The 23,108-nt window shown below is 37.9% G+C and overlaps 1 protein-coding gene across 3 annotated transcripts in view; it reads right to left on the bottom strand.

Annotated features, from left to right (window-relative positions):
• Positions 1-23,108, bottom strand: part of JPH1 (junctophilin 1) — an 82,561-nt gene that overhangs the window by 53,608 nt on the left and 5,845 nt on the right. For all 3 annotated transcript variants that reach the window (XM_027638933.1, XM_027638932.1, XM_027638931.1), the window contains exon 2: positions 21,902-22,658. In XM_027638933.1, the coding sequence (XP_027494734.1) occupies positions 21,902-22,658 (757 nt within the window). The remainder of the gene's footprint in view (positions 1-21,901; positions 22,659-23,108) is intronic.

Genomic DNA, 23,108 nt, shown 5'->3' on the forward strand with positions numbered 1-23,108 from the left:
TAAAGTTAAAATCTCCTAACAAAAGTTTAAATTTATAACTCACTAGAAGTTACACAGTAGAATGTATGATGCTGATGCATTTTTTAACTTCAGTGTGGACATTAACTAAACTTCTAGAAAAGCTGATCAAGCCATCTCATTTAGCAATTTAAAAGACTGCTATTGAACATGTTATTCTTCAAAGTTCAAGTACTATTGATTAAGGTTTAGTTTTCATGATAATATATAATTAATAATATAGCTTACCAAACACTTGCTTTTGTATAGAAACATGTTCAGGTGCTACAAGGTCCATTTTGCAGAGCCTTGGATTGGTTAATTTCTTTTTTAACTGATACATACTTCTTTAATTTTTGTGCTATGAAACCATGATAAAATATTTAGAGTAGAATATCTTCACAATAACCAGAAAACGTGAAATTAAGTCTGCATAATTAATATGATCACAACAATTTTCAAAGTATTTTCAAAGTGCATTTTCAGATATTAAAAAGATAAAAGTAGTTGATAAAATTCCTCAAAATAAAGAAGTCCTGAAGGACTAAAAATTTTAATGGTTTTACCATGCTTTCCTGCATAGTCACTGCACTTAAATTCAGGGCTATACAGCCTTCCTATCTCTGTGGACACATCATATTGCTTTCCATGCAGATCACACAAATGTATGATATAGCATCTAGCTCAATACTGGGGGTTTGCAGACACATTCCAGAAAACTAACAATGTATTTTGGGAACAGCAGAGAAATGCCAAAAAGGCAGCCTGAAAGTATCCCTCTTTGCGCTGCAAAAGTACTCTTATTTTGGAGGGGAGCTGGATATAAAGCCATGTTAAGAGCTACTACACACACGGTGAACAGTCCATTTCACAGCGCATCTACTGTGAACCCTCCTGATGTACCCTCATGGCAAACAGCCCAATGAACTGCTTATTCTCTCAGTACCATTATCAGAGACAAATTCAGGGGACAGAATGACATCTCTGTTACATATATTGCATGCAACAATCCTACTGAGCTGTGAATTCACATTAGAGCATTTAAGCCAGGCTACTGAATTGAAGAAGATGCATCTTTCAAATAAAATTGCAGGGCTTGGGTTTTTTAAGCACTGCATTGGGTAAGGTGAAAAGACACTTTGCAAACAACTAACTTTGGAAAAAGCAAAGAGAGCATGCTGTGCCAGTAGGATTGCAAGTCTGACTCCCAATCAGGAAATAGAATACTCTATTATTTTGTGACACTAAGTCGTGTACAAGAAACTAAGTTAGCTAGAGTGTACAGAGGTAAGCATTTTCTCCATGACTGAGTTGGAAGTCCCTTCTCTGTCCTGAGAAAGTAAATTTTGGAGGAAAGAAACCTGATTCCTCATTCCAAGCTTAGGGAAGAGATAACAGAAAGAACAAGGTAAAAAACAAACCAAAACAAAAAGCCTCACTGTGGTTCTTTTCAGATTTATCTGTTCCGCTTTCCCACGACTGTTACCAGAAAACTCTTCCCCCTAAACTGTTACAGGAATTTTTGTCTTTCTCTGATAATTTTGCATACATACATTGAATACTTAGACAAAATGTCAGGTTTCCACATAACAAACTTTGAACCTTCTGAATGCTCTCAGAACTATGCCAAGCACTCTCCATTCCTCAGCAAGCTTCCTGTACACAAGAGGACAAGCAGGGGGTGAACAATGATGCTGCTGTTGTGAAAACAGGAAAACAGACATTTACATCCACTTCCAGTATCAAAACATATTTGCAGTTTGACTGTTTGGGGACATTCTGTAGCAGGTCAGGTGCCATCAAATCTTAAAATGTATTTATTGGCCTAATAACTTTCTTCATAAAATCGTCAAATCCCAAACTCTTCTACAACACAGGGACAAAGTCTGACAACCAAACTCAGGGAAACTGATACTGAAACAACGTTAAGGGTATGTTACTCTGGAGTTTTTTCAGAAGCATCTACAAATACGCAAGGTGTAATACTATTCCCAGAAAGATCACTTTTGGACCTTAGCCACTCATTTGAGCAGTATCAGACCCACAGAGTGAGGAAGGCAGCATCAGTCAGGACTTGCTTTCACGAACTTATGGATACTTTTTACAAACATTGCTTAGCACACAGTACTACCATAAGGGCACACAAATGCATGAATTTTCATGTTTTTTATTTATATTATCAAACAATAATCACCCACTCTAGACTATCTGGTGGGAGAAGAAACAGAAGGGACAATGTACTTCTTCCCTGAACTTTGAAAGCTGACCACTCCACGTACATTTTTATATAAATAAAAATACAAATACATTTGGCTTTCTAAGGGTTTCAGTTCACTTGTATTACTTCCAGCATAAAGTAGCTGAAAAGAAAAGGTGGAGGGCTAAGTTTTGAGCACTATCAGCAACTGAGCAGATGATAAACATACATTTGTGTGCAGTGCAGAGAGACGATGATAGCACAGAAAAGATGAGCTACTGTATCAGCTGTTAGCGGACGATATTCCTGTCAAACGCTGATAAGCTCTACTCATGCATTGCCTTATTTAGTCAGACTTCTCTGCTGACACACCAATGCACAGTAACAAGAGTATATAATGATTCCAGTACAGAGAGGCTGCAGCTCCTTCTTTTACTCAGAGCATAACAAATATTAAATGGCTCAGTGTCATTTTCTAAGGTATACTGAAAAAGTCTTATTTTTTCATTTAAGAACACACTGCCAGTAATGAAACTGCATTCTTAGTAGTACTTAATGTGGAAACAAAATGTAGACTAAAATAAAATGGTCATAAAAAATCACAGGTTTTTTCATAATGGAGATATTTACTATGTATTTTGAAGACTATGGAATTTACTGGAACATATGAGATGTTCCATGAGCCTGTAGGTTTGGAATGACAATTTTAAGAATGAGCATAAGCTAGCAGTTTAGCTCTCTAGAAGTAACTCAGCGTGATGACAAAATTTAATGAACTTTTTACCTACATATATACCTGTATACTATTACTATGACAGTCAAGATAACTCTTTTCCCACGTAACTCTAGCTACATTTACTCTATATAACATTAGACACATGAGAAGAGAACATTTTTACTAATATTAAAAACCAACATCTGTTACTTTCAGTGGTCCCACACTCACGTAACTATTAAATTAGTCCTATTTCATAGAAGATATTTACTTACAGGTTGCTGTTCTCAAGCGCCATCTCAAGAAATAATCTCTATTTTCATTAATAATGTTACTGTCCATTAACTCATCTACTACAAATATGTCTACAGCATAACTGCTACTAGCAAGACAAATTACCAGAGAACATACTGTTAAACTGTGCATCTCTGAAGTTTTGTCCTCATGTTTCACTTACTCGCTAAGTTGTAAAATCAAGTAATCCGTGATGGGTTTTTTAAGTCATTAGCATGAATTAACAAGATTCTGCTGTACATTATTTCACAGCTACTGCCAAAAGGCCAGCTCTTGAATACAGGACGATCCACTGAATGTCACATATTTAGCTCCCTCTGGAATTATGATAATATGTTCTATTAAAACTCACTCCGTATTGCACAATGCCATTAATCATGTTAGCTAAAGCACTCAGTTCATATCCTACTTTTTTTAGTAGAGGCCTTTAGTGCTGCAGAGGTACATCAGTATTTACCGGATTTTATTCTTAGAGCACATTATCTAGAGAGTAGGCAGTACTTTCCTTTGTATATGTGGAGAGTTTGTGCACGAGCTTGACTGAAGAGTACATACGACGACACACTGAACCAAGTCTGCTCCAGAGCTGGAAGCTGTGTAGTTGTAGCAGTACAGTCCTGGGCCTGAGCTAGTTCTCATGCAAACAGTCATAAGAAGTAAGACTGGTTTTCCACAACAGAGTGAAAGCGCAAGGCGGTCACAGCCTCAGACAGAATCTGAGCTTGTACACTCACCACATACTCCTGCTCTCTTTCATACAACTTTAGGAAAGTACTTGTAGCCAGGTCAGGTATTTCTAACACGGTGCCTCACCATAACTCATTTGTTGAAAGGTCACATTGAAGTTTATGGCATGCCTGGAAAGCAAACTCACACAATCAAGTTCTGCTGTGCACCAGATCCATTGGACTAACTTTCTGCCTATGCCTGAGACTGTATGCAGCTCACTAGGCTAATTCACCAAACCCAGGGCTGGCTTTTGAATGGACAAATGCCCGGGGAGATGCAACACACAGATGATTTGCTGACTGAATTACTTAATAGCAGCCCACTCGCGATCACTGTCTTTCCCAGAGCTGCTGCCTCCACCACAAGGCTGTCTGGCTGCCGCTACCAGAATTTCACAGCACATTCCACACCCGCTTCTAAAGATCCTTTGGGAAAAAGCACAGCCGGGAGCCAGCTGTCTGAATGGCTTCAGCACCCTCTTTTCCTTGGAAGCCTGTGTCGCACTGCACATGCAATAAAGCCACTTAGCTTTCCCTGCCACTAGGTAAATGATACATGCATCTAGCCAGGGAAGTTTGGCACCGCTATCCAGATGACCTTCCAGAAACATGGGCTGAACAAGCAAAGCTGAGGAAAACAAATCATGATTGATAAGATGCTTTCATCTGGTTAACTACTACACTGAGGATCTTTGCAACACAAAAGCAGCTGCACTGCAAAAACAAGAAAGAAGCAGCAACCTCTATAATCAGTTATTTCCTCTGCAAACCACATAATCTGTTAGTAATATTGCTTGCATGTATGTAAATGCAGAAACCAGATTCACTAGTAGAGCTACAAAACACAAAGTTATATTCTCAGTTAAGCTTTTCAAAGTAAACCCTCACCATGACTTCCAGAAATATGGATTTTCTCAGCAGTTGAGCTGACATATTCTTCTAGAATAAATTCTGTCTGTCACCCTTATTCATATTGAGCTGTACCATATTCATATTTCAGGTTTGGGGACAATGTGCAGAACAGCATATCATTCAGCATAAGTAATGGCAGACAGAATGTGACATATGGATTCATTACAGAAACTTCATTGTGTGCAATGGGAAAAGACAGTCTCAGAAGGTACTATTAGTTCCTTTGCAATTCATAAAATAATTCAATTTTAGTTTTTCTGGAAATTAGGAGAAGTGGACAGCATACTGAGAACCTAAAGGGTTCCTTCAGTGCTAACTGAACAGTCTTTGTACTTGATTATCCCTTCTTTGCCCAGCTGGGAACTTCTAGTATCTCAACTTTGGCCTTTCAACTGCCTGTGACTCCCACAAAATATGCAGCTCACAAAGAACACTGTTCCATCCCTGATACCCTGCTATCACTGGAACCAGTGGGAGTTTTGCTGCTGATGTCAGCATGGCCAACATTTCATATTTCACCAACGGACTATGTAAAGGATAAATTAAAAGCCAGGTTCAGCTCATACTTTCATCCTCCAAAGCAATAGGGTAAATGGACTGTAAGCTAGTCATCTTGTTCTTTGATTAGAACTTTAGAAAGGGATGTTTTCTCTGCTTCTAAAAAAAAGTAACATCATAGAAAATATTTCAATAGTAAAGGTGAGTGTTTTAAAAACTCTTGACAATTTTCCCTCTACACCCACTGAGCAGCAAGTTGCATGCTCCTTTCCAGCTTTTCTTCATCTCATAATTTGCCAAGGAACAGCAGCAATGAGTTGCTGATCAGAGTCAGCTCATTCCTTGAGAATGAAAGGCACCATAAAAAGTGGCAAAAGAACCACAGTACTACTATAGTCTCACTATCATTTTTTTTCATAACTGACCTCTAGGATTAATCAAGTAAACTTTAAGGCATCCTTCAGGGTCATGAAAGGGCAGGCTATTTCAAATTATAAGCATTATCAAATGAAAGCATTTGCATATTTTCATGTTAAAATCACACAATGTTATCTCCATTCTGACTCTATATTTCAAAACAATTTCATAAGAAATTAATTTTCTCATATTAATATTATTAATCTACTCCCATGTATGACAAGGATACCCCCATTGAAATCCTCCTGCTTTCACTTAGAAATACCAGAATCTGAATCATGCCAATCTTTCCTTTTTCTTGCTATTGGAGAACACAGGTCTTTCACTTTAATATGGTTGCTCTTGAAGCCCCTGCTTTATTAACTTGATTTAACATAATGCTCTCATTGAAGTTTGGGGTTTTTTGTCATAAAACCTGTGACTATTTTCTTTGGTATAAATATTAAACCGTATTTCAGCAGCAGAATGTTTGAAGAGACCGACATAATGCCTCCATACCATTCTCTCTACTGGCTAGCAGCAATTACATACACCCCAACATCCATGGGCAGACTAGTTATTTCTTTTTGAGAAGAAACTAGAGACTTGAAGACTAGAAATCTGTAATTTCTTTCCTGGTAAGTGACAGGGAAAAGAGAGAGAGGAAAAAAACCCAACTTGTTTATTCTTTCCAGCTCAGTGCTTTTGAAGACAATTTTATTGAATTTAAAGAAAAAAACAGGATTCTAAAAAAAAAAAACAAAACCAAAACCCAAAAAACCCACAGGAAATCATCTTCTCATTGCTCCTCTTATTATTAGTATATTTTGTTAATACTTGCGTGATGACAAGTAGACAAGGTTCCATCATTTCAGCAATTTAAAACACATTTGATGAAAAGGCGCCCAAGTCTGTACAATTTAAAAGATGAGATGGAACATGTGGAGACAAATATTCCAGACAGAATGGAGTGAGAGCAAATAGAAGACCAATAGTAAGTTGTTCAATCAGAAACAACTAGTAGGGTTTTCAGCTCTCTACTCATACTCCACAAGACACATGACTACAGGGATGAACTCCGAGAAGGATCTGAAAAAGCCACACATTTCTTCCACTCTCTTGTAAAGAATATCATGGGTGAAAAACCAAAAACACAGTCCATGGAAAATTTGAACACTTTGTGTACATGCTCTTCCAGAAACAGTATCTAAACAGTACTAGAGCTTGAAGATTATGCTGTACACTACGACAACTGCAGTTTTTGGCTTTGAACAAAGACCCAGTATTGTGCCCCTGCCTATAGGCATCGTTTCTGAGCAAGACTGAACAAGTTAATGGGATATATCAGAGTATTTCAAAAAAAGGTGCCCAATTACCTTTCAGGATGTTCTCATGCCCTTTAGCCAGCTGATTATACGTAAAGTCGTTTCCCTTACATGCAAATTGATTGCTCTAATGGCATCATTTCCTTTTTTCAGGCATTCAAGTTTTTTTTATTTTCATTAAAGCTACACAATAGAAAAACAAACAGCAGGAAAGGACGTAACTGCAGACTAAGGTGACACTTGGTTGACCTTAGGATACAAGTGGACTTGTCTTATCACATTCACAAAGACCAAAGTCTTTCAGCCCTTTTGCAGGGAACTTGACCACAGGTAACAGCTCCACTGCAATACATGATTTTTTTGACACAAAGAAATAAAATACAGCCATCAGTCTACAAAGTTATCATAAATATCTATGATGAGCATTTCAGTCAATGATCCAAATGTTTAAATTGAGCCTCTTTTTTCTTCATTCACCAGTGCAAAGTGAGTTATAGCATCAACTTACTACTATACTCTTATTTGTACAGTCAAATACCGCAATAGCACACTAAAAGATAAATCACTTTAGATCTTCACGGTAAAATTAGAGAAAAATACTGGGAATATTACAAAGATTTAATTAATCTAAGGGAAGATTAACAATTTCTCTCTTGTTCCCTCCTTATAGAGGTCTCTGGGATAGATTAACTCTAGAAAATCCTTTATTACAAATATAGTAAGGAAGAAAAATGATGACATTTAGCTTTACAGTGGGCCATGGTGATCAAATCTTCTCGTGCATATGTAAAGAACTTTCTAGAAAAATGACTCATCCTATTTCAGAGTACCATGGCCCTCACCAGTGCATCTGATCTAAATTACTATTCATTAAAAAAATCACCCTGCCAAAACAAGCAACAAACCCAAAGAAAATATCAGACATACCACCCCAAAGTGACCAAAACATAGAAGGATATAAAAGCTGGTATAAAAGCACCAGCATTTTCAAGTGACAATAGTTATCAGAAGCTTTCAGTAAACCCTACTCTTAACCTTTTGAATGAAGAATGATATTTACAAAAAAAAGATATATTTGAAACTCTGAAAGAAGATTTGATGTTACCCAAAAACTTTTCTCCCTTGATGTGCTGTAAAATGCAGATTTCTAAACTGTACCACAGCATGAGACCAGCAGCCAACAGAAATCGGATGGTTATATAATTTAGTGGTTAAGCAAAGATATTTTTAGTGCTTTGCTAATCCATCTAATGCATTTCTTTCCAAGAGAAGAAAATGCATTACACTGATAGCAATAACAGAGTAAAAACATGGGGATATTGACAAGGAATTTACATTTTCTAGAAAATAAAAAAAAGTATCTCAAATTATTCTTAACGGCATCCATTCCTAAGCAAGGCTTATCAGGGACTGGGAATGGGTGACTCTTATACATAGAAGATTGTAGAGAAGAATAAAAACAAAGAAGGAAAACTTTCACAGAAACACTTCAAACAGCAATTTCATAATGCAAACTAAGCTGATGACACTTCAAGAGAATCAAGAAAATATAAAACTAAGTGTGTAGGCAAATTCTGAGTGGCATATAGTTTATACTATCTGGGAGGTGTGAAGCAACTTCTACTTTTTCTGAAAAAAGAGTACTTTTTGGAGAAATGACAGTAAAGCAACCATAAAGGGATACTAACAGAGTTCTATAACAGCTCTAAAATTGAAGACTTTCATTTGTTCTCTCAATTCCTTTTCACTACACTGTTGCTGCATTAATGTTAAATGCTTATTATATTAAGTAATAAATTCTTGGTGTCTCATTTAAAATCTTCCACAGAAAAATATCACTATGAAAACTAAGAAAATGTGGGTTTACAATGCAATGGGGATATTAACAGAACTTTGCTATTTCTTTCCCCTTATATTCTATTTCAAATTAATCTCGAGAGGAACAAAACATTTAAACTGCAAGTATGGAAACCATAGGAGGATGAAAGCACAACAAAAGTATCTTTACAAACAGCAAATATTCTTGAAAAAAAAATGAGTTAAACCACTGCTTGCTGTAATCTGAAACAAACTACAATGGATTTAACTGTTAAAAGGTCTTAATTTATTTTAAAGTTTCATTTATTAATAGATGGAAATGTCAAAGTTGTGTACAAAATGTTACCTCAGCTGACTTGCAACTAAGCAGGTTCAATTTCTGCCTCCCTTCAAACTTTTACTTGCAAAATGAGACAACTCAGTGTCAACGAACAGAGGAAAAGATCAGAAGATCTCAAAGGTGCAAGTTTGTTTTACTAATGGAAAGACAATAAATTGTTTCAGAGTCAAACAGATGATATGAAATGGTTTTAACAATGAGCACATAAAAGCAGGTAATCCAAGAGGAACCTGTCACCCTAATTCTGCAAAGTAAATTTCTATGCAAAACCAGAATTATTTCCTTGAATGCATTAAGCAGGGCTATGTTATACATCTGCTCAAATATGTGTTTTCATGTACCAGAAAATTCAAGGCAAATTAATATCTTTTTCAAAGAAAAGTATCTTTTCAAGTATCACATTAGATACACTGAAAGCATAACAGAATTTCTTGACTTGTCAGGGGCCGTGAAAAAGCAAGGTTTTTGATGATAGCTTAAGCTGAGTTCTCAGACTGACCTATGAAGACTCAGTCAGTATGTTCTTTGAACTGCCGACCAAGAATGCCTTCATTATTACAAAGGGCTGATTAAATATGCTGTGAAATAGCAAATAAATGGGAGAACTTTTGCTATAAGGAAATGAGTTCATAGGTTTCACCAGACCAACGCTTGTGCAACCCCTACTCAAACACCAGGGCACAATTCAACATTTCTGAGGACTTTTTTTAAAATAATGGTCCAAAATTTAATAATATTCTGTATCAAAAAGACTCCAGTCTGGCTTAATCCTTGCTGGAAACAGTAGAAACATGTTCATTGAAAGAGACATCAGCTCTTTCATACTGTTCACCCACCACCAAGGTCCACAGCCAAAATTCATCACGTTATGCAGCATATAATCTGTCAGCAGCTAACTCACAACTTAACTATTATACAGGTTTCATGATCACTTCTATGTTTTAATCGTAAGTGCAAGGAGCAGATGAATTCAAATCCAGTATTGACTACATTACAGTGTTGGAACTTATCAGTGTACTGTTAAAAGCCATTTAAAGCATATTATGATCAACTAAAATTTGAAGAAAAAATCAAATCAAATTCAGCACAAACACTTTGGGGAATTTATTCAGAACTGTAATTTTGACTAATTGCTCTCTGCAGTCATTGTTCACAAGCCCAGCAAAGCTAAAAGCTAAATGCTATCTACTTTAATCTTTCTGCTAACAAAGGTTCATTCCTAGAGCTCCATCCACAATTTTTCCATCAGAAATGCATCGTATTTGTTCATATCACAGACATAGATACAGACTTTGAGTTGAAAATGCTCAGTGTCTTTTCCTGATAACAAGCAGTAGTATGAAGTTCAACTATGAGCAAGTAACATAACTAGATCTTGTGTGGGCAGTCTAAATATTGAGAATATGAAATATACACTAATTTTTTATCTGTTCCATTTCAGTCTTAAAAACAATTTCTGAAACAGATATAAACTCTGCATTTGGAAACAATACCACACTCTTCACAGATACGGCATGCATTATCAAAGATCACTTGGGATTGTAACACATTCAATGTGATTTTTTTCTGATAATTCATTATTGAGAATATAAAACAATATTTTTACCTGAACATTGCACAATTAAGAAATTTTAAATGTCTGGTAACATTAGGCCTCCCAACGTGAATTAGTTTTGCATGAGGAATCTAGCCTTCATGGAAAGAAGGGGAAGGCCTCTTCACTGGAAACTACTATTACTTCAAGAGATTTGCACAAATCAAACATTTTTGAAATCAGAAAACATCACCAGCTTATCTATTCTGTTGATATTTGTAGAACTGATGCCAATCCCAACTTTGTTGCTAATTTGCAATTTCCAAAAATGTCTGAAGCACAAAACAATGTCATAAATGGTAATACAGTTACAAACATTCCAGACTGTGCATAATTACTGGATATTTAGTAAAAGGGAAAATAAGCGCTTGGTCAAGATATGTTAGTAAAGACATGTCTCCAAGCAGGAGACATAAGGAAAAGACACTCAATGCTAAAGGTGGTTCACTACTGCATCTTCACAAAGCATTCTGACAACTGGTATCTGCTGGCTCACACTCTTAACTTTTGGTTATAGAATCACAGAATTGTTTAGGTTGGAAATGATCACTGACTCCAACAGTTAACCCAGCACTGCCAAGTCCGCTACTAAACCACATCCCTGAGTGCCACATCTACATAGTTTTTTAGTACCTCCAGGAATGGTTCCCTTATTATTCCTGAAATACATTCTGTATCTTAGTGCTTGACATTATTTTCTTTGTTTTCAGGGTATTCCTAAGATGCTTATACAATGGACATCATAAACTCACGTAAGTGAAGGAGCTTAAAAAGCAAACTTGGGCTGAATACACACACAGACTCGGTTCCTATGAAGTCAATTCACCTTAGCGATCACCAAGATTTCTCAGTCTTACTTCTTTTCCTTATGGAAGTCAAGTTTCTATCCATGAACAGGTACAAAACCTCAGCTTCAAATAAGAGCAAACCAGGACTGTGATACATGTCCACATCTGCCAAGAGACCCTCTCAACAGTGAGAATCTTTTGACTTTTGCTTGCTTCCACATTTTGATTTTAAGGCCTTTTGCATAACTGTAAGAGTGACATGATCCAACACCTTTATTTATGAAGTTGTCTAAAAATTCAGAGAAAGACAGATCCTTGAAATGATTCACCCCCAAATCAGAAAGTAATGTAAAAGCAGTAGCAAAGTGACCTCTCCCTCGTCTTATATACGCTAGTAAATTGAGGCAAGCACTAAGTGGAGGTGCTACATTATAGCAGTAAGGTAACTAAACAAGCCTTACCTACCAGAGTGATAAAAGGATACACCTTCCTTCTTAACTTCCTAGAACAAAAGAACTGAGACCTCACATTTAACTGATTTCATATGAATCAGATACTAATAAGGAAATTTCTGGCTTTTAAGTGTAAAACAGTAATAATATCATATTTTCTCATCAATCCCTAGTTTTAATGTAGAGTAGGACCAAAGTATAGCATTCCTCATCAGAAACTCTTTGGAAATTAAGATTAAAAAAAAGAGAAGAAATGCTTAAGTGAACAAAATTTACTTCAGATACAGAATATAATGGGACAGATTAAATGATTAATTTTCCCAACTGGGAAGGTTCACCACTGGATACCCACAGGGCTCAGGGTTGAGAACCCATGTAATTCATAAACGTTGGGGAAAAGATGTGAACATCTAAGTGGCAGAATTTGTGAATGGTAGTGTTAGAGAAGTCTGAGGGACAACTGCAAAAGGCTGCACAAAACTCAGTGATCACTCTTAAATGGCAAATGAAGATCAATTTAGGTGTAAGAGTGATGTGCAAGGCAGAAGAACCCTAACTTTATTCATGAAGTAAGTGGCTTTGAGATGACCGACCCCATGAATGAGCTCTTGGGAGACTACTTCTGTTCATCAGATCTGGAAAACTAGATCTTAAGAAGCCAAAAGGAATAATTAATAGGTTGTTTTAGATGTTAAACACTTACATGGGCTTGAGGAGAGACTTGTATGGAGAAATTTATTCCTGGACACTAGCCACACAGAGACTGTGCCTCTGCCTCCCCAGACAAAGAGAACAAAGAACCATAGAAGAACGAAGAAGCAGAAAACATGAAGTACAAATAGAGAAGTACTAAAACAGGAAGATCGTGGTGAGGTAGGTAAAAGAATGCAAGTCAGTGTATGCAAATACACTGTGTGTATTAATCACAGAAAAATGAACAGAAGTCATAATATGTTATCACTGATCAATTAGTATTCAAACAGCACTACCCACTGAACTACACCAGTTTTCAGAAACTTAATCCATTATGATTTGGGAAATATACAATTAGATCAATGTATGGGGCATTAACTAAATCATTTAAATGACTATTCTTCTGCTGTAGTTTCAGTGAGAAACATCCTACTCTGTAGAATAATGATCAACAATGTTACAGTTAGATGATAGCACGTTTTCTTATTCTTTGAAGAAATAAGCTGGGAAGGTTCTGTAAAAATTGATTTGTCTTTGAGCAAAACATCAAGTAAATTACTCAAGCTCTGACTAGTACTACTAGTCATATGTATGCAACTCTACTATATACACCAGAAATTGATCTTTTTTGGTTTTCAGAATATTTTTACAGGAGTCAATAACTGAAGTCAAACGACTTAATGCTACAGTTCGTGTGTGACTAATCAGTACAAACAATCCAGATTTTATTTTTTAAATGGATATTTATTTCCACCACAGAAACTCTCTGGAAAGTCAGTAGAGACAGATGCTGTTTGCGGCTTAGCTTCTGAACAATTGTTGTAAGAGAGATCAAAACTGAGATGCTGTGTACATACTAAGGCAAGAATCTGCATAACAGCTCATCTTCTGTGACTACAGAAAAATATTAGTCTTTTCATGTATCTCAGTATCATTAAAAAAGGATTAATGTTGTCATATACATCTGCTATCTACATTTATTGACTGCAAAGATTCTCTCAACTCCTAAATTAAGTATTCTGAAACCTGGAAAAAAATACTTATAATCTGTACAAAGAAATATTTCAAGGAGGTTTGTACACTAAAAAAAGGCTTTCTTAGAAGGTTATTTTAAAAGCAGTGGTGCAGCATTGTTTCATTTATTTTCTGGAAGCAGAAAAAATTTTCAGCCTTATATTAGCAATCTCCTGATCTTAAAGAACTTAGAAAAGCAACTCTGGAGTAACAATTCCTTTTGTAATACAAACACAAGGTAAGATTGGATATACATCAGAACTGCTTTAAAAAAAATAAGTCTCTATTTGAACTTATGGCTGTAAGCAGGTGTACTTGGATATAGGTATTTTGATCAAAAAGTTAAATACCTGAAGCTTTTTAAAATTTCAAGCTGAGGGATGGTACAGGAATAATTTTGCATATTTTCAGCCATGTAATATTACTACATTACTAAGAAAAGAAATCAAATCTGTGTAGCTATGTTTATACGATTTATATATTTCAAACAGATGTATTATTCATTCACCAGCAAATAACTGAGGAACAGTCCAAGATTATATTATATTACCAACGAGTTGTTTGTGAAATCTGAGTGAAAATGTGCCCCACCGAAGTTAGTGGTATAACTCCCACAGGATTCAAGTAACATATGGTTTCCTCTAAAGAATGCAGAATCAACATTAAAATTATTATCCATAGTAGCTCAAGACTTACTTTAAGATTAAATGCTTACCATAGCATTTAATCTGTTATCTTTAAACAGACTATGCAGCAAAGTAATTAAAGTTCATTTTGAACCTAAGGCAGCTCTTTGTACTGAAGCAACCGGTCTTATATAAATACCTTTGGTATTTGTTGGATCCTATTCCTAACCACAATATTCATATTTCAGCTATAATAAGTAAAGTATCTCCAAGGCGTGTGAGGCACTAGCCTTGCAAGTGACCAGTTTAGTTTCTTGAGTAAAGTGAGATTGGTAGAGTCAGCTAAATCCATCATGGAAAGCTGTGTGTGGTGCACATAATTCAGTGCCATTTGGAATGACTGGCAGCTGCCTTCTAGTGTGGACACAAACTGTACTATCACATGCATATAATTCCCGCTCTCCCTAGAAATCACAGTTTGTTCAGGTCAAGCTGAGCACACTGGTCACACAGGGCAATGAATGCAACAAAGGAACTGGCTACTGAACCATTTAGTACTCCTTCTTGACAGTTCCACGTGCTTCATATAACTCCACCAAGTGTGGGGTTTTCGGCTTACTGAAAATTACTCTGAATTAAGGTGATGAAAAACAGAAGCAGGGGTTGTTAAATAACTGATGTACTATGGACACAGGTGCTCTGAGGCAGAGAACTGAACCGTGCCATTCAGCAGCAGGGGCTGCCCAGTGACTTGATGCCAATGCCCCAGGCTGGGGTAGCACTAGGCTGGGTAAATTGCGATCCTCTGAATCATCATCATCACCAAACATTACAAAAGCCTGCTAATGTCTCCAGGAGGCCACTATGACAGCAAGGGAGAGCAGGGACCCAAGGAAGTCCATGCTGTGGCAGTGGGTTTGCTCCCAAATGAAATCAGTACACTGGGTCTTCACTACCAAGTAAATCCTGCTGCACCTTCCTCCTGCATCCACTTGTAACAACTCGAGACGCCTTCACAGCGATGCAGAACAAACCAGCCTGCTCAAGAGACAGGATCACAACCAGAGTTTCAGTAGTTTCTATTAAAAGAAAAAAAAGGCTGAAACTTAGCCATAGCATCTGTTGATTTGGACACAAACATGTTTAAAATTGAGCTGTCTAAAAAGCGTACTCTGAAAAAGAAATCGCTGCAGAAAACACAGCAGTTCAGTGCTCCGCTTAAGAGGTCTTCCTGACTAGAGGCTTGCTAGTCACTGCTATCTGAGCACAGACAGCTAATTAACAACGAGGAACTGCTCCGTATTATTAGTAGCAAGATATTGATTTTACTGTTATCTTGATCTCATATCCTTTCACAGGCTTTTGCCAGTTTCTTTCCATTTGTTGAGCACTGCCATTTTCCCAGACTGCAAGGTCTCTAGCCAGTGTGATTTGTTTGTGCAGTGCCTAACACAAAGGCACCATTATCCTTCACCAAACCTCAGGTGCTCATTTAATGAGAGCCCATTACAATATTACTTTTAAGGTGGTCAGAAGTTCTTGTGGCACACTATGACAGTACATACATCTTATTTAAAACTTACTGAAAACTTTAAAGTAATTAAAAGTATTTAGCTTTGTGGAAAAGAGAATAAAAAAGAAATTACCATTCTTTAATCTGCTTGTTTTATGATCTGAAAGATCAATGAAATATAAGGAAAATATCAATAAGGAAAGATTTTTTACTTTTGATTTTTTTCTCCCTTTTCCTCCACACACTATCTTCTGGTTCATATTTCTTACCCTTGCTGTACTTGCATCTTGTCCCTCTGTGTCCCTGCAAAGTTTGTTTTTTCTCAGAGAGTCAACACTTAAAGGGGAAGACCTTTTAACAGGAACACTACCTAGAAAAAAATCTGGAGGGGGAGAAAAAAAAAAGAGCCTGGCTCTGAGAGCTCAATTCTGAATCCATAAAATTGACTTTTCTGAAAGAATTTGGAACATGAAGGGTTGTATGTAAACAAACATCATTCCTTCTGCTTCCAGTGCTACATGTTTACTTACAGGACTAACATATTTTAAAAACCACCCAGCAATGCTGAGTATTGAAGGTAAGTTTATATTCAAATTCTGAAAATTAATTCCAGAAACATTACAGTTTTTACCATCGTAAGTACTGATGAAGACAAAGTTAATATAATACACTATAATGAGAACTTAAGTGATTTTCATACTAAGAAAGAAGTACTCCAATACAATTCCAATTTATATTGAACTACAGAGGGATATCTCCTTTGAATGAGACATATGACAGTAATGAAAAGGAAGTTCAAAACCTCTAAAGTGAGAATTACATGACAGCTTCAAAATGAGTTTCGACTTGACTCTTGGTTAAATGGACATTTGGGGCTTTTAAATATCTTCCAAAGGGCTCTTCCAAACATACATCCTCCAGCATTTGAAGCACTTCACATGTGTAGAAAAGAATTTATCAAAAGTTTCTGGAAAGCAGTTTTTCTTTTTAGAAAGGAAAACGCAAAAAAGGCATACAAACCTGACTGCTTTTTGCACAATGTGGTAAAAACAAATTTGAATTAATTACTGCCTATAATAATGATATTAAAAAATCAACTTTTAATATTTTGAAAGGAAAAAATATTGAACATTCTTCTGAAGTTTCTCAAATTCTAGGATTTTTATATTTGCACCGAGATATTTTCCTTAAATACAGCTAGTAAAACTCTAATACACAATCAATACTATTAAGCTGTGCTATAATTTTAAAAGCATTTTTATTCATTGCTAATCTATAATCTGTTTTGAATTCAGACCTGTGTAGCAGAGGCTGCTAATTATGTTCCTGATACAGAAGTTTTTTATACATCCCACAATTTTGTGATCTGGTGTCTTTTGAGAAATGCTGCTATGCTTTCCAAAACACCTCAGTACAAATATCTGAAAAATCCAAAGGCTAAGTTAGGAGAGCCAGTGTAAATTCAGGTTCAGAGAAGCACTATTTACCCCAACTTTTAGATTTTTCTGTATACACCAAACTGCCATTTTAGATAAAGGAAGAGTACACAGATTATTAAGGAGGACTTTTAGACACAAAAAGACATCAGGAATATAAAGCAAAACAGTGGTTGGTCTTGTTGACGACTGTGTGGACATCTGTCATAGGTCAAACTACCAGCCAAACCTGTCATGACCAGCAGGGAGCTATGAAGAGGAGTATGGTCTGTTTTCAGAGCAAACACTTTGGGAATAAACAATACAGGAAGAACAGCATGCAACTCAAAGCTGCATTGAAAAGACTTTTATCTGGATAACAGTCAAGGTTTCTAGCCCTTTCTAATGAAAACCTGGATATTAGATGGTTTTGGGGGTGAGAAAAGGTCTATCTAGAGAGTTCTTCCACTAATGTAATGGAAATCTGCAGTAAGCACACGTTACTGGTGACATCTGCCCAGTCTGAAACACAGAACGTTTTACAGGCCAGTGTGCAATGAGGTTATGCCATATGGGCAAAACCACCTTAGTATTACACATTAGAGAGATGATAAAAGGTACTCTTCCTTCCAGACATTTCATGTAGTAGTGATCATTAGAAAGAGACAAGACCATCATCCTCACATTCGTCTGAGAAGACATTGCAGGAATGCTACTGTCTGAAGGATATTAATATATTAATACTATTAATATATCAGTTTGGTAAAAAATGCAGTCACACCAATACTGGTCCTCAAGTTTCAGTGAGACGGAAGTTCTTTCATCATGAACTGTACCAATCCAGTCAACCTAGAATTTAGCAACTGCTGGAAGCTTTTTCCTCAATGCTACTCTAGAATGTCTCCCAGATAACCTGGCTCTTAAGAAAGTCAGTGCTACTGACTCTGCCAGTATGACAGTCCCTTAGTTCACACAGTGCCATGGCCTTGCTCCTACTCATTGCTACTAAAGGCAATTCTGAAAACTCGAGAAATGGGAAGGGTTGTGTCATTCTTACTAGGTGAGTCCAACATGCACTCACACATTAACTCAAGTTAATGCATTCTTCATGCCTGACAATGCCTGACTTGGTGTCAGGCCTTTGGTCTTTGAATCAGTGCGAGTATAGTTAATGCAATGGTTACTAAAAAGACAGGAAACATCAATCTGCAATCTTGCTATCTATACTGGTAGTCAGGAGTCTGTTTCAAAGAGACTCTCAGTTAAGAAACCAGAAGGAGAGATAAATAGCCCAGGATCACAGCTGCACTCTACAGCTGATGCCTTCTGTTGTTGCACTTCCAAAAACGTATTTTCAAGAAATAAACACTGTTTTCATGAATTGTTCCAAAAGAAGCAATTTGAACTCTGTCCTCCACCTAAAATCGAAGGGAAGGAAAAGCAAATAAAACTCTTCAGAGACGTATCCTTTCTTAAGGAGGAAGTGCATACACTGTTGCCTTGGAACCTAATGGTCTCAGACTACAATTTTTTAATAGCTTTACACTGACTCCCCCTTTCCACACATCACATCACCCCACATTTTTCAGAACTAGGGCTTATTATGTACTCACAGAACATTAACTGTCAGTACTTTCTTCAAGTTACCTATTATTGATCTGCTTTGCTAACATGGTATGCTGTCATACAATCACAGAATATTCTCAGTTGGAAGGCTCCCACAAGGGTCATCATGGAATCATAGAATCAGCTGGGTTGGAAGGGACCTCCAAGATCAAGTCCAACTCTTGATCCAACACCACCATGGATACCAGACCATGGCACTAAGTGCCACATCCAGTCTCATCTTAAAAACCTCCAGGGATGGAGAATCCACCACTTCCCTGGGCAGCCCATTCCAATGCCTGATTACCCTTTCCATAAAGAATTTCTTCCTAATATCTAACCTAAACCTCCCCTGGCAGAGCCTAAGACCATGCCCTCTTGTCTTACTGATAGCTGCCTGGGAGAAGAGACCAACTCCCACCTGGCTACAACCTCCTTTCAGGTAGTTGTAGAGACTGATGAGGTCTCTCCTAAGCCTCCTCTTCTCCAGGCTGAACAACCCTAGCTCCCTCAGCCTCTCCTCATAGGACTTGTGTTCAAGTCCCTTCACCAGCCCTGTTGCTCTTCTCATGGGGTTGTTGTGGCCAATGTGGAGGACCCGGCACTTGGCCTTGTTGAACTTCATCTCGTTGGAATCAGCCCAACTCTCCAGCCTGTCCAGGTCCCTCTGCAGAGCCCTCCTGCCTTCCAGCTGATTGACACTCCCCCCCAAATTTGCTCATGGTGGACTCAATCCTCTCATCTAAATTGTCAATAAAGATATTAAATAGAACTGGATCCAACACTGATCCCTGTGGTACACCACTAGTGACCGGCTGCCAACTGGATGCAGCACCATTCCCCACCACTCTCTGGGCCCGGCCCTCCAGCCAGTTCCTAACCCAGCACAGAGTGCCCCTGTCCAAGCTGTGGGCTGCCAGCTTTTTCAGGAGTATGCTGTGGGAGACGGTGTCAAAGGCTTTGCTGAAGTCCAGATCGACTGCATCCACAGCCTTTCCCTCATCCACCAGGCGGGTCACCTGATCATAAAAGGAGATCAGGTTGGTCAGACAGGACCTGCCCCTCCTAAACCCGTGCTGGCTGGGTCTGATCTCTTGTCCATCCTGTAGGTGTTGTGTGATTGCACTGAGGATGATCTGCTCCATAACCTTGCCAGGCGACGGGCCTGTAGTTTCCCGGGTCCTCCTTCCAGCCCTTTTTGTGGATGGGTGTGACATTTGCCAACATCCAATCATCTGGGACCTCCCCAGTGAGCCAGGACTGTTGGTAAATGATGGAGAGCAGCTTGGCGAGCTCTTCTGCCAGCTCCCTCATCACCCTTGGGTGGATCCCATCTGGTCCCACAGACTTGTGTGGATCCAAGTGGCTCAGCGAGTTGCTAACTGTCTCCTCCTGGATTACAGGGGGGCTATTCAGATTCTTATCTCTTTCTACAAGCTCCAGAAGCCAGCTGTCCTCAGGACAACCTGTCTTACTGTTGAAAACTGAGACAAAGAAGGTGTTAAATACCTCAGCCTTTTCCTCATCTTTGATAACTATATTCCTGCCCATGTCAAATAAAGAATGGAGGTTTTCCTTGCCCCTCCTTTTGCTACTGATGTATCTGTAGAAGGGCTTTTTGTTATCCTTCACAGAAGTGGCGAGATTAAGTTCAAGTTGTGCCTTTGTCTCTCTAATTTTCTTTCTACATGACCAAACTATATTCCTAAACTTTTCCTGAGTAGCCAGCCCTTTTCCATCAAGTCCAACTCTGAAGTGAATGGTCTCTATGGGTTCACCTTACATATATTTGTAGAAGTAACTGAGTATATGCTACCCTCTAGTTACTTAGGTGACCAGTACTCAGAAAGGTTCTTTACCAGTATGCTAAATTCTTCACGTTAGTGTCCCAATTACTTTTTGCTGTGAGTCATCTATATATTCAAGCTTTTCCACTTATGTAGGTTTTAGTATTCTCCGTATTCCTTATGACTGTCAGAAAAAGGATAGTCGCTGAGGACACACTAGTGACCACACTAAATCAGGAATCAGTTGTTCAGCTTTAAGTGTAATGTGACATCCTCTTTCTAAAATAGCATGAAGATTTACTTTCATGCACATTTCTGGACTCTTTTTTTTTATCCAAAGCATATTTCAAAAAAAGACTGCCTAAGGAAACAAACCAAAACCAACAACAGAGAAATTGGCACAGAAAGCTATTGGAAGGCATTAAAAATTAAATAGCTTTTTGAAGAGCTCCCAGACTTAATAGTAAAGCCCATTAAAATTGTCTATACTGATTTAATTTGTAACAATTCCATTTCAAACAACTTTGCTTGGTTGTTGTTTAGGAGTTCAAAGTGTAAATGACATCTTTCCCCACTGCTAATACCCATACACTTCTCCCATCTCAAACACTTGGGAGAGGCACAGGGAGAAGACAAACACCACTATTTGAAATGATGGTCTTATGATCAGACAACGCAGGAGAAGCATTCTCCAAAATGGAAGAGTCCTCATACAGAACTCTTCTGGTAGATACTGCTCCAGCAACCAAATGAACAGCCTCTAAGAACAACAGCACCGATCATTATTCTTATGCTGTTCATATCACCATCTCTCAGATAAACAGATGCATCTTAAGATGCCCAAGATTGAGCAACTTCAGTGATTTTCAGATGCTACCCAAAAAAATCAGCAATACAATAAGCATAACTGGAACATGCTTATGGGAAGATATTCAGTCTTTGCTTCATGTCTCCCAAATAATCTGCTGCATTACCTCACCAGTTTTATTTTCCAAACAGGTTTAAAGGCATAACACAGCAGCTCTTCAGTGAAAGCAAAAATGTATTGAGAATGGAAATTTACTTTCACAGTATATCATGGAACACACACAAACATCTTTACTCAAAGGAGCTGAAGTTCTAAGTTTTGTATGTGTAATGCTAAGCAAGTACTCACTGAAGTCAACTTTTACAACCTTGCATTTAACAACATACCTTGAAGTTGCAATTTCCACTTTGGTTCTTGCCATGGCAGCTGCTCGCTGTGCACCCTCTATTGCTCTATCCACCTTTTCTCTAGTTTTTGTGTTTCGTATTGGTATAAGTTGCTTTCTTATTCCACGGACCAAAATGTTATTTTTATACTTTCCCTCTTCTTTGGTGCCATCTGGAAACATCGTACATCCATATCCATGCCTCCTGTTATTCAGCCATTCTCCTTCATATTTCATACCATTTGAACGCTCACTGATACCAAAACCACTGCGCTTGTCATTCTTCCATTCACCCATATAGGCTTCTGTAGTGGTGGCATCGACATGGTCTTCCATAGGGCTATAATCACAGTCACCGTCTCCAAAGCTAATTGTAGAGTTGGCATCGCTAGAACTAATTCTGCTCATAGCAGCATCACTCCTGACAGAGCTCCGTTTGCTAGATATCGATGACCTAGATTCTGATTTTCTAAGTTTTATACTACCAAGAAGGGATCCTCTTCTGAACAAGCCTCCTTTTTTCTTAATGCCCATGGCTTCTGGATCACTGTGAAAATTGAGCACAAAACCTCCTCTTGTTCCAGCCGGGCTGTCTGAGGTGACATCATGCAGAACAGTGCCGTTGCTCTGCTCACTCCGAAGTGAAGCTAGAGACGTTCGGAGGGGTGAACGGATCACAGTGGCCATGCCATAGGGTACGCTCTGACGCACACCGTATCCATGTCGCATCCCTCCTGTCCACTGCCCCTGGTACGTACCTTTTAAAGGAATAAGGAGAAGTTAAATTCAGGAAGCTGTAGTAGACATAGCACTCTACATCCAGTATGCTACAGGCAATACCACACTGTCAGCTTTGGTTCTGGTAAGAAGTAATGCAGAAAAATCACAGCACATGACACAGCAGATAAACTACTTTTGTTACTTGTTTTTCTTATAAATTATTTTTCTGCTTAGCAAATGCTTCACTCTCACAGCTGAACTAATTTATTTTGGCAACTAAGACACAGTAGCTATAATCATAAGCATTTTTGAATGGATCTGTCCAGGAAAACCCAAAGAGAAGTTTCTAAAGCAGGACTCCCTCTACATTTTTTTTAAGGTAGACTGATGAGAAATGGTCAGCAGAAATAGATCCACATTATATGCAGTCAAGCTGAGGAGGGAGAAACGGATGGAGAGAGCAGAACACTTATGCCTCTTGCCTCCAG

The sequence above is a fragment of the Corapipo altera genome, unplaced genomic scaffold (assembly GCF_003945725.1).
Source record: "Corapipo altera isolate COAL_440 unplaced genomic scaffold, ASM394572v1 49, whole genome shotgun sequence".
Lineage (NCBI taxonomy): Eukaryota > Metazoa > Chordata > Aves > Passeriformes > Pipridae > Corapipo > Corapipo altera.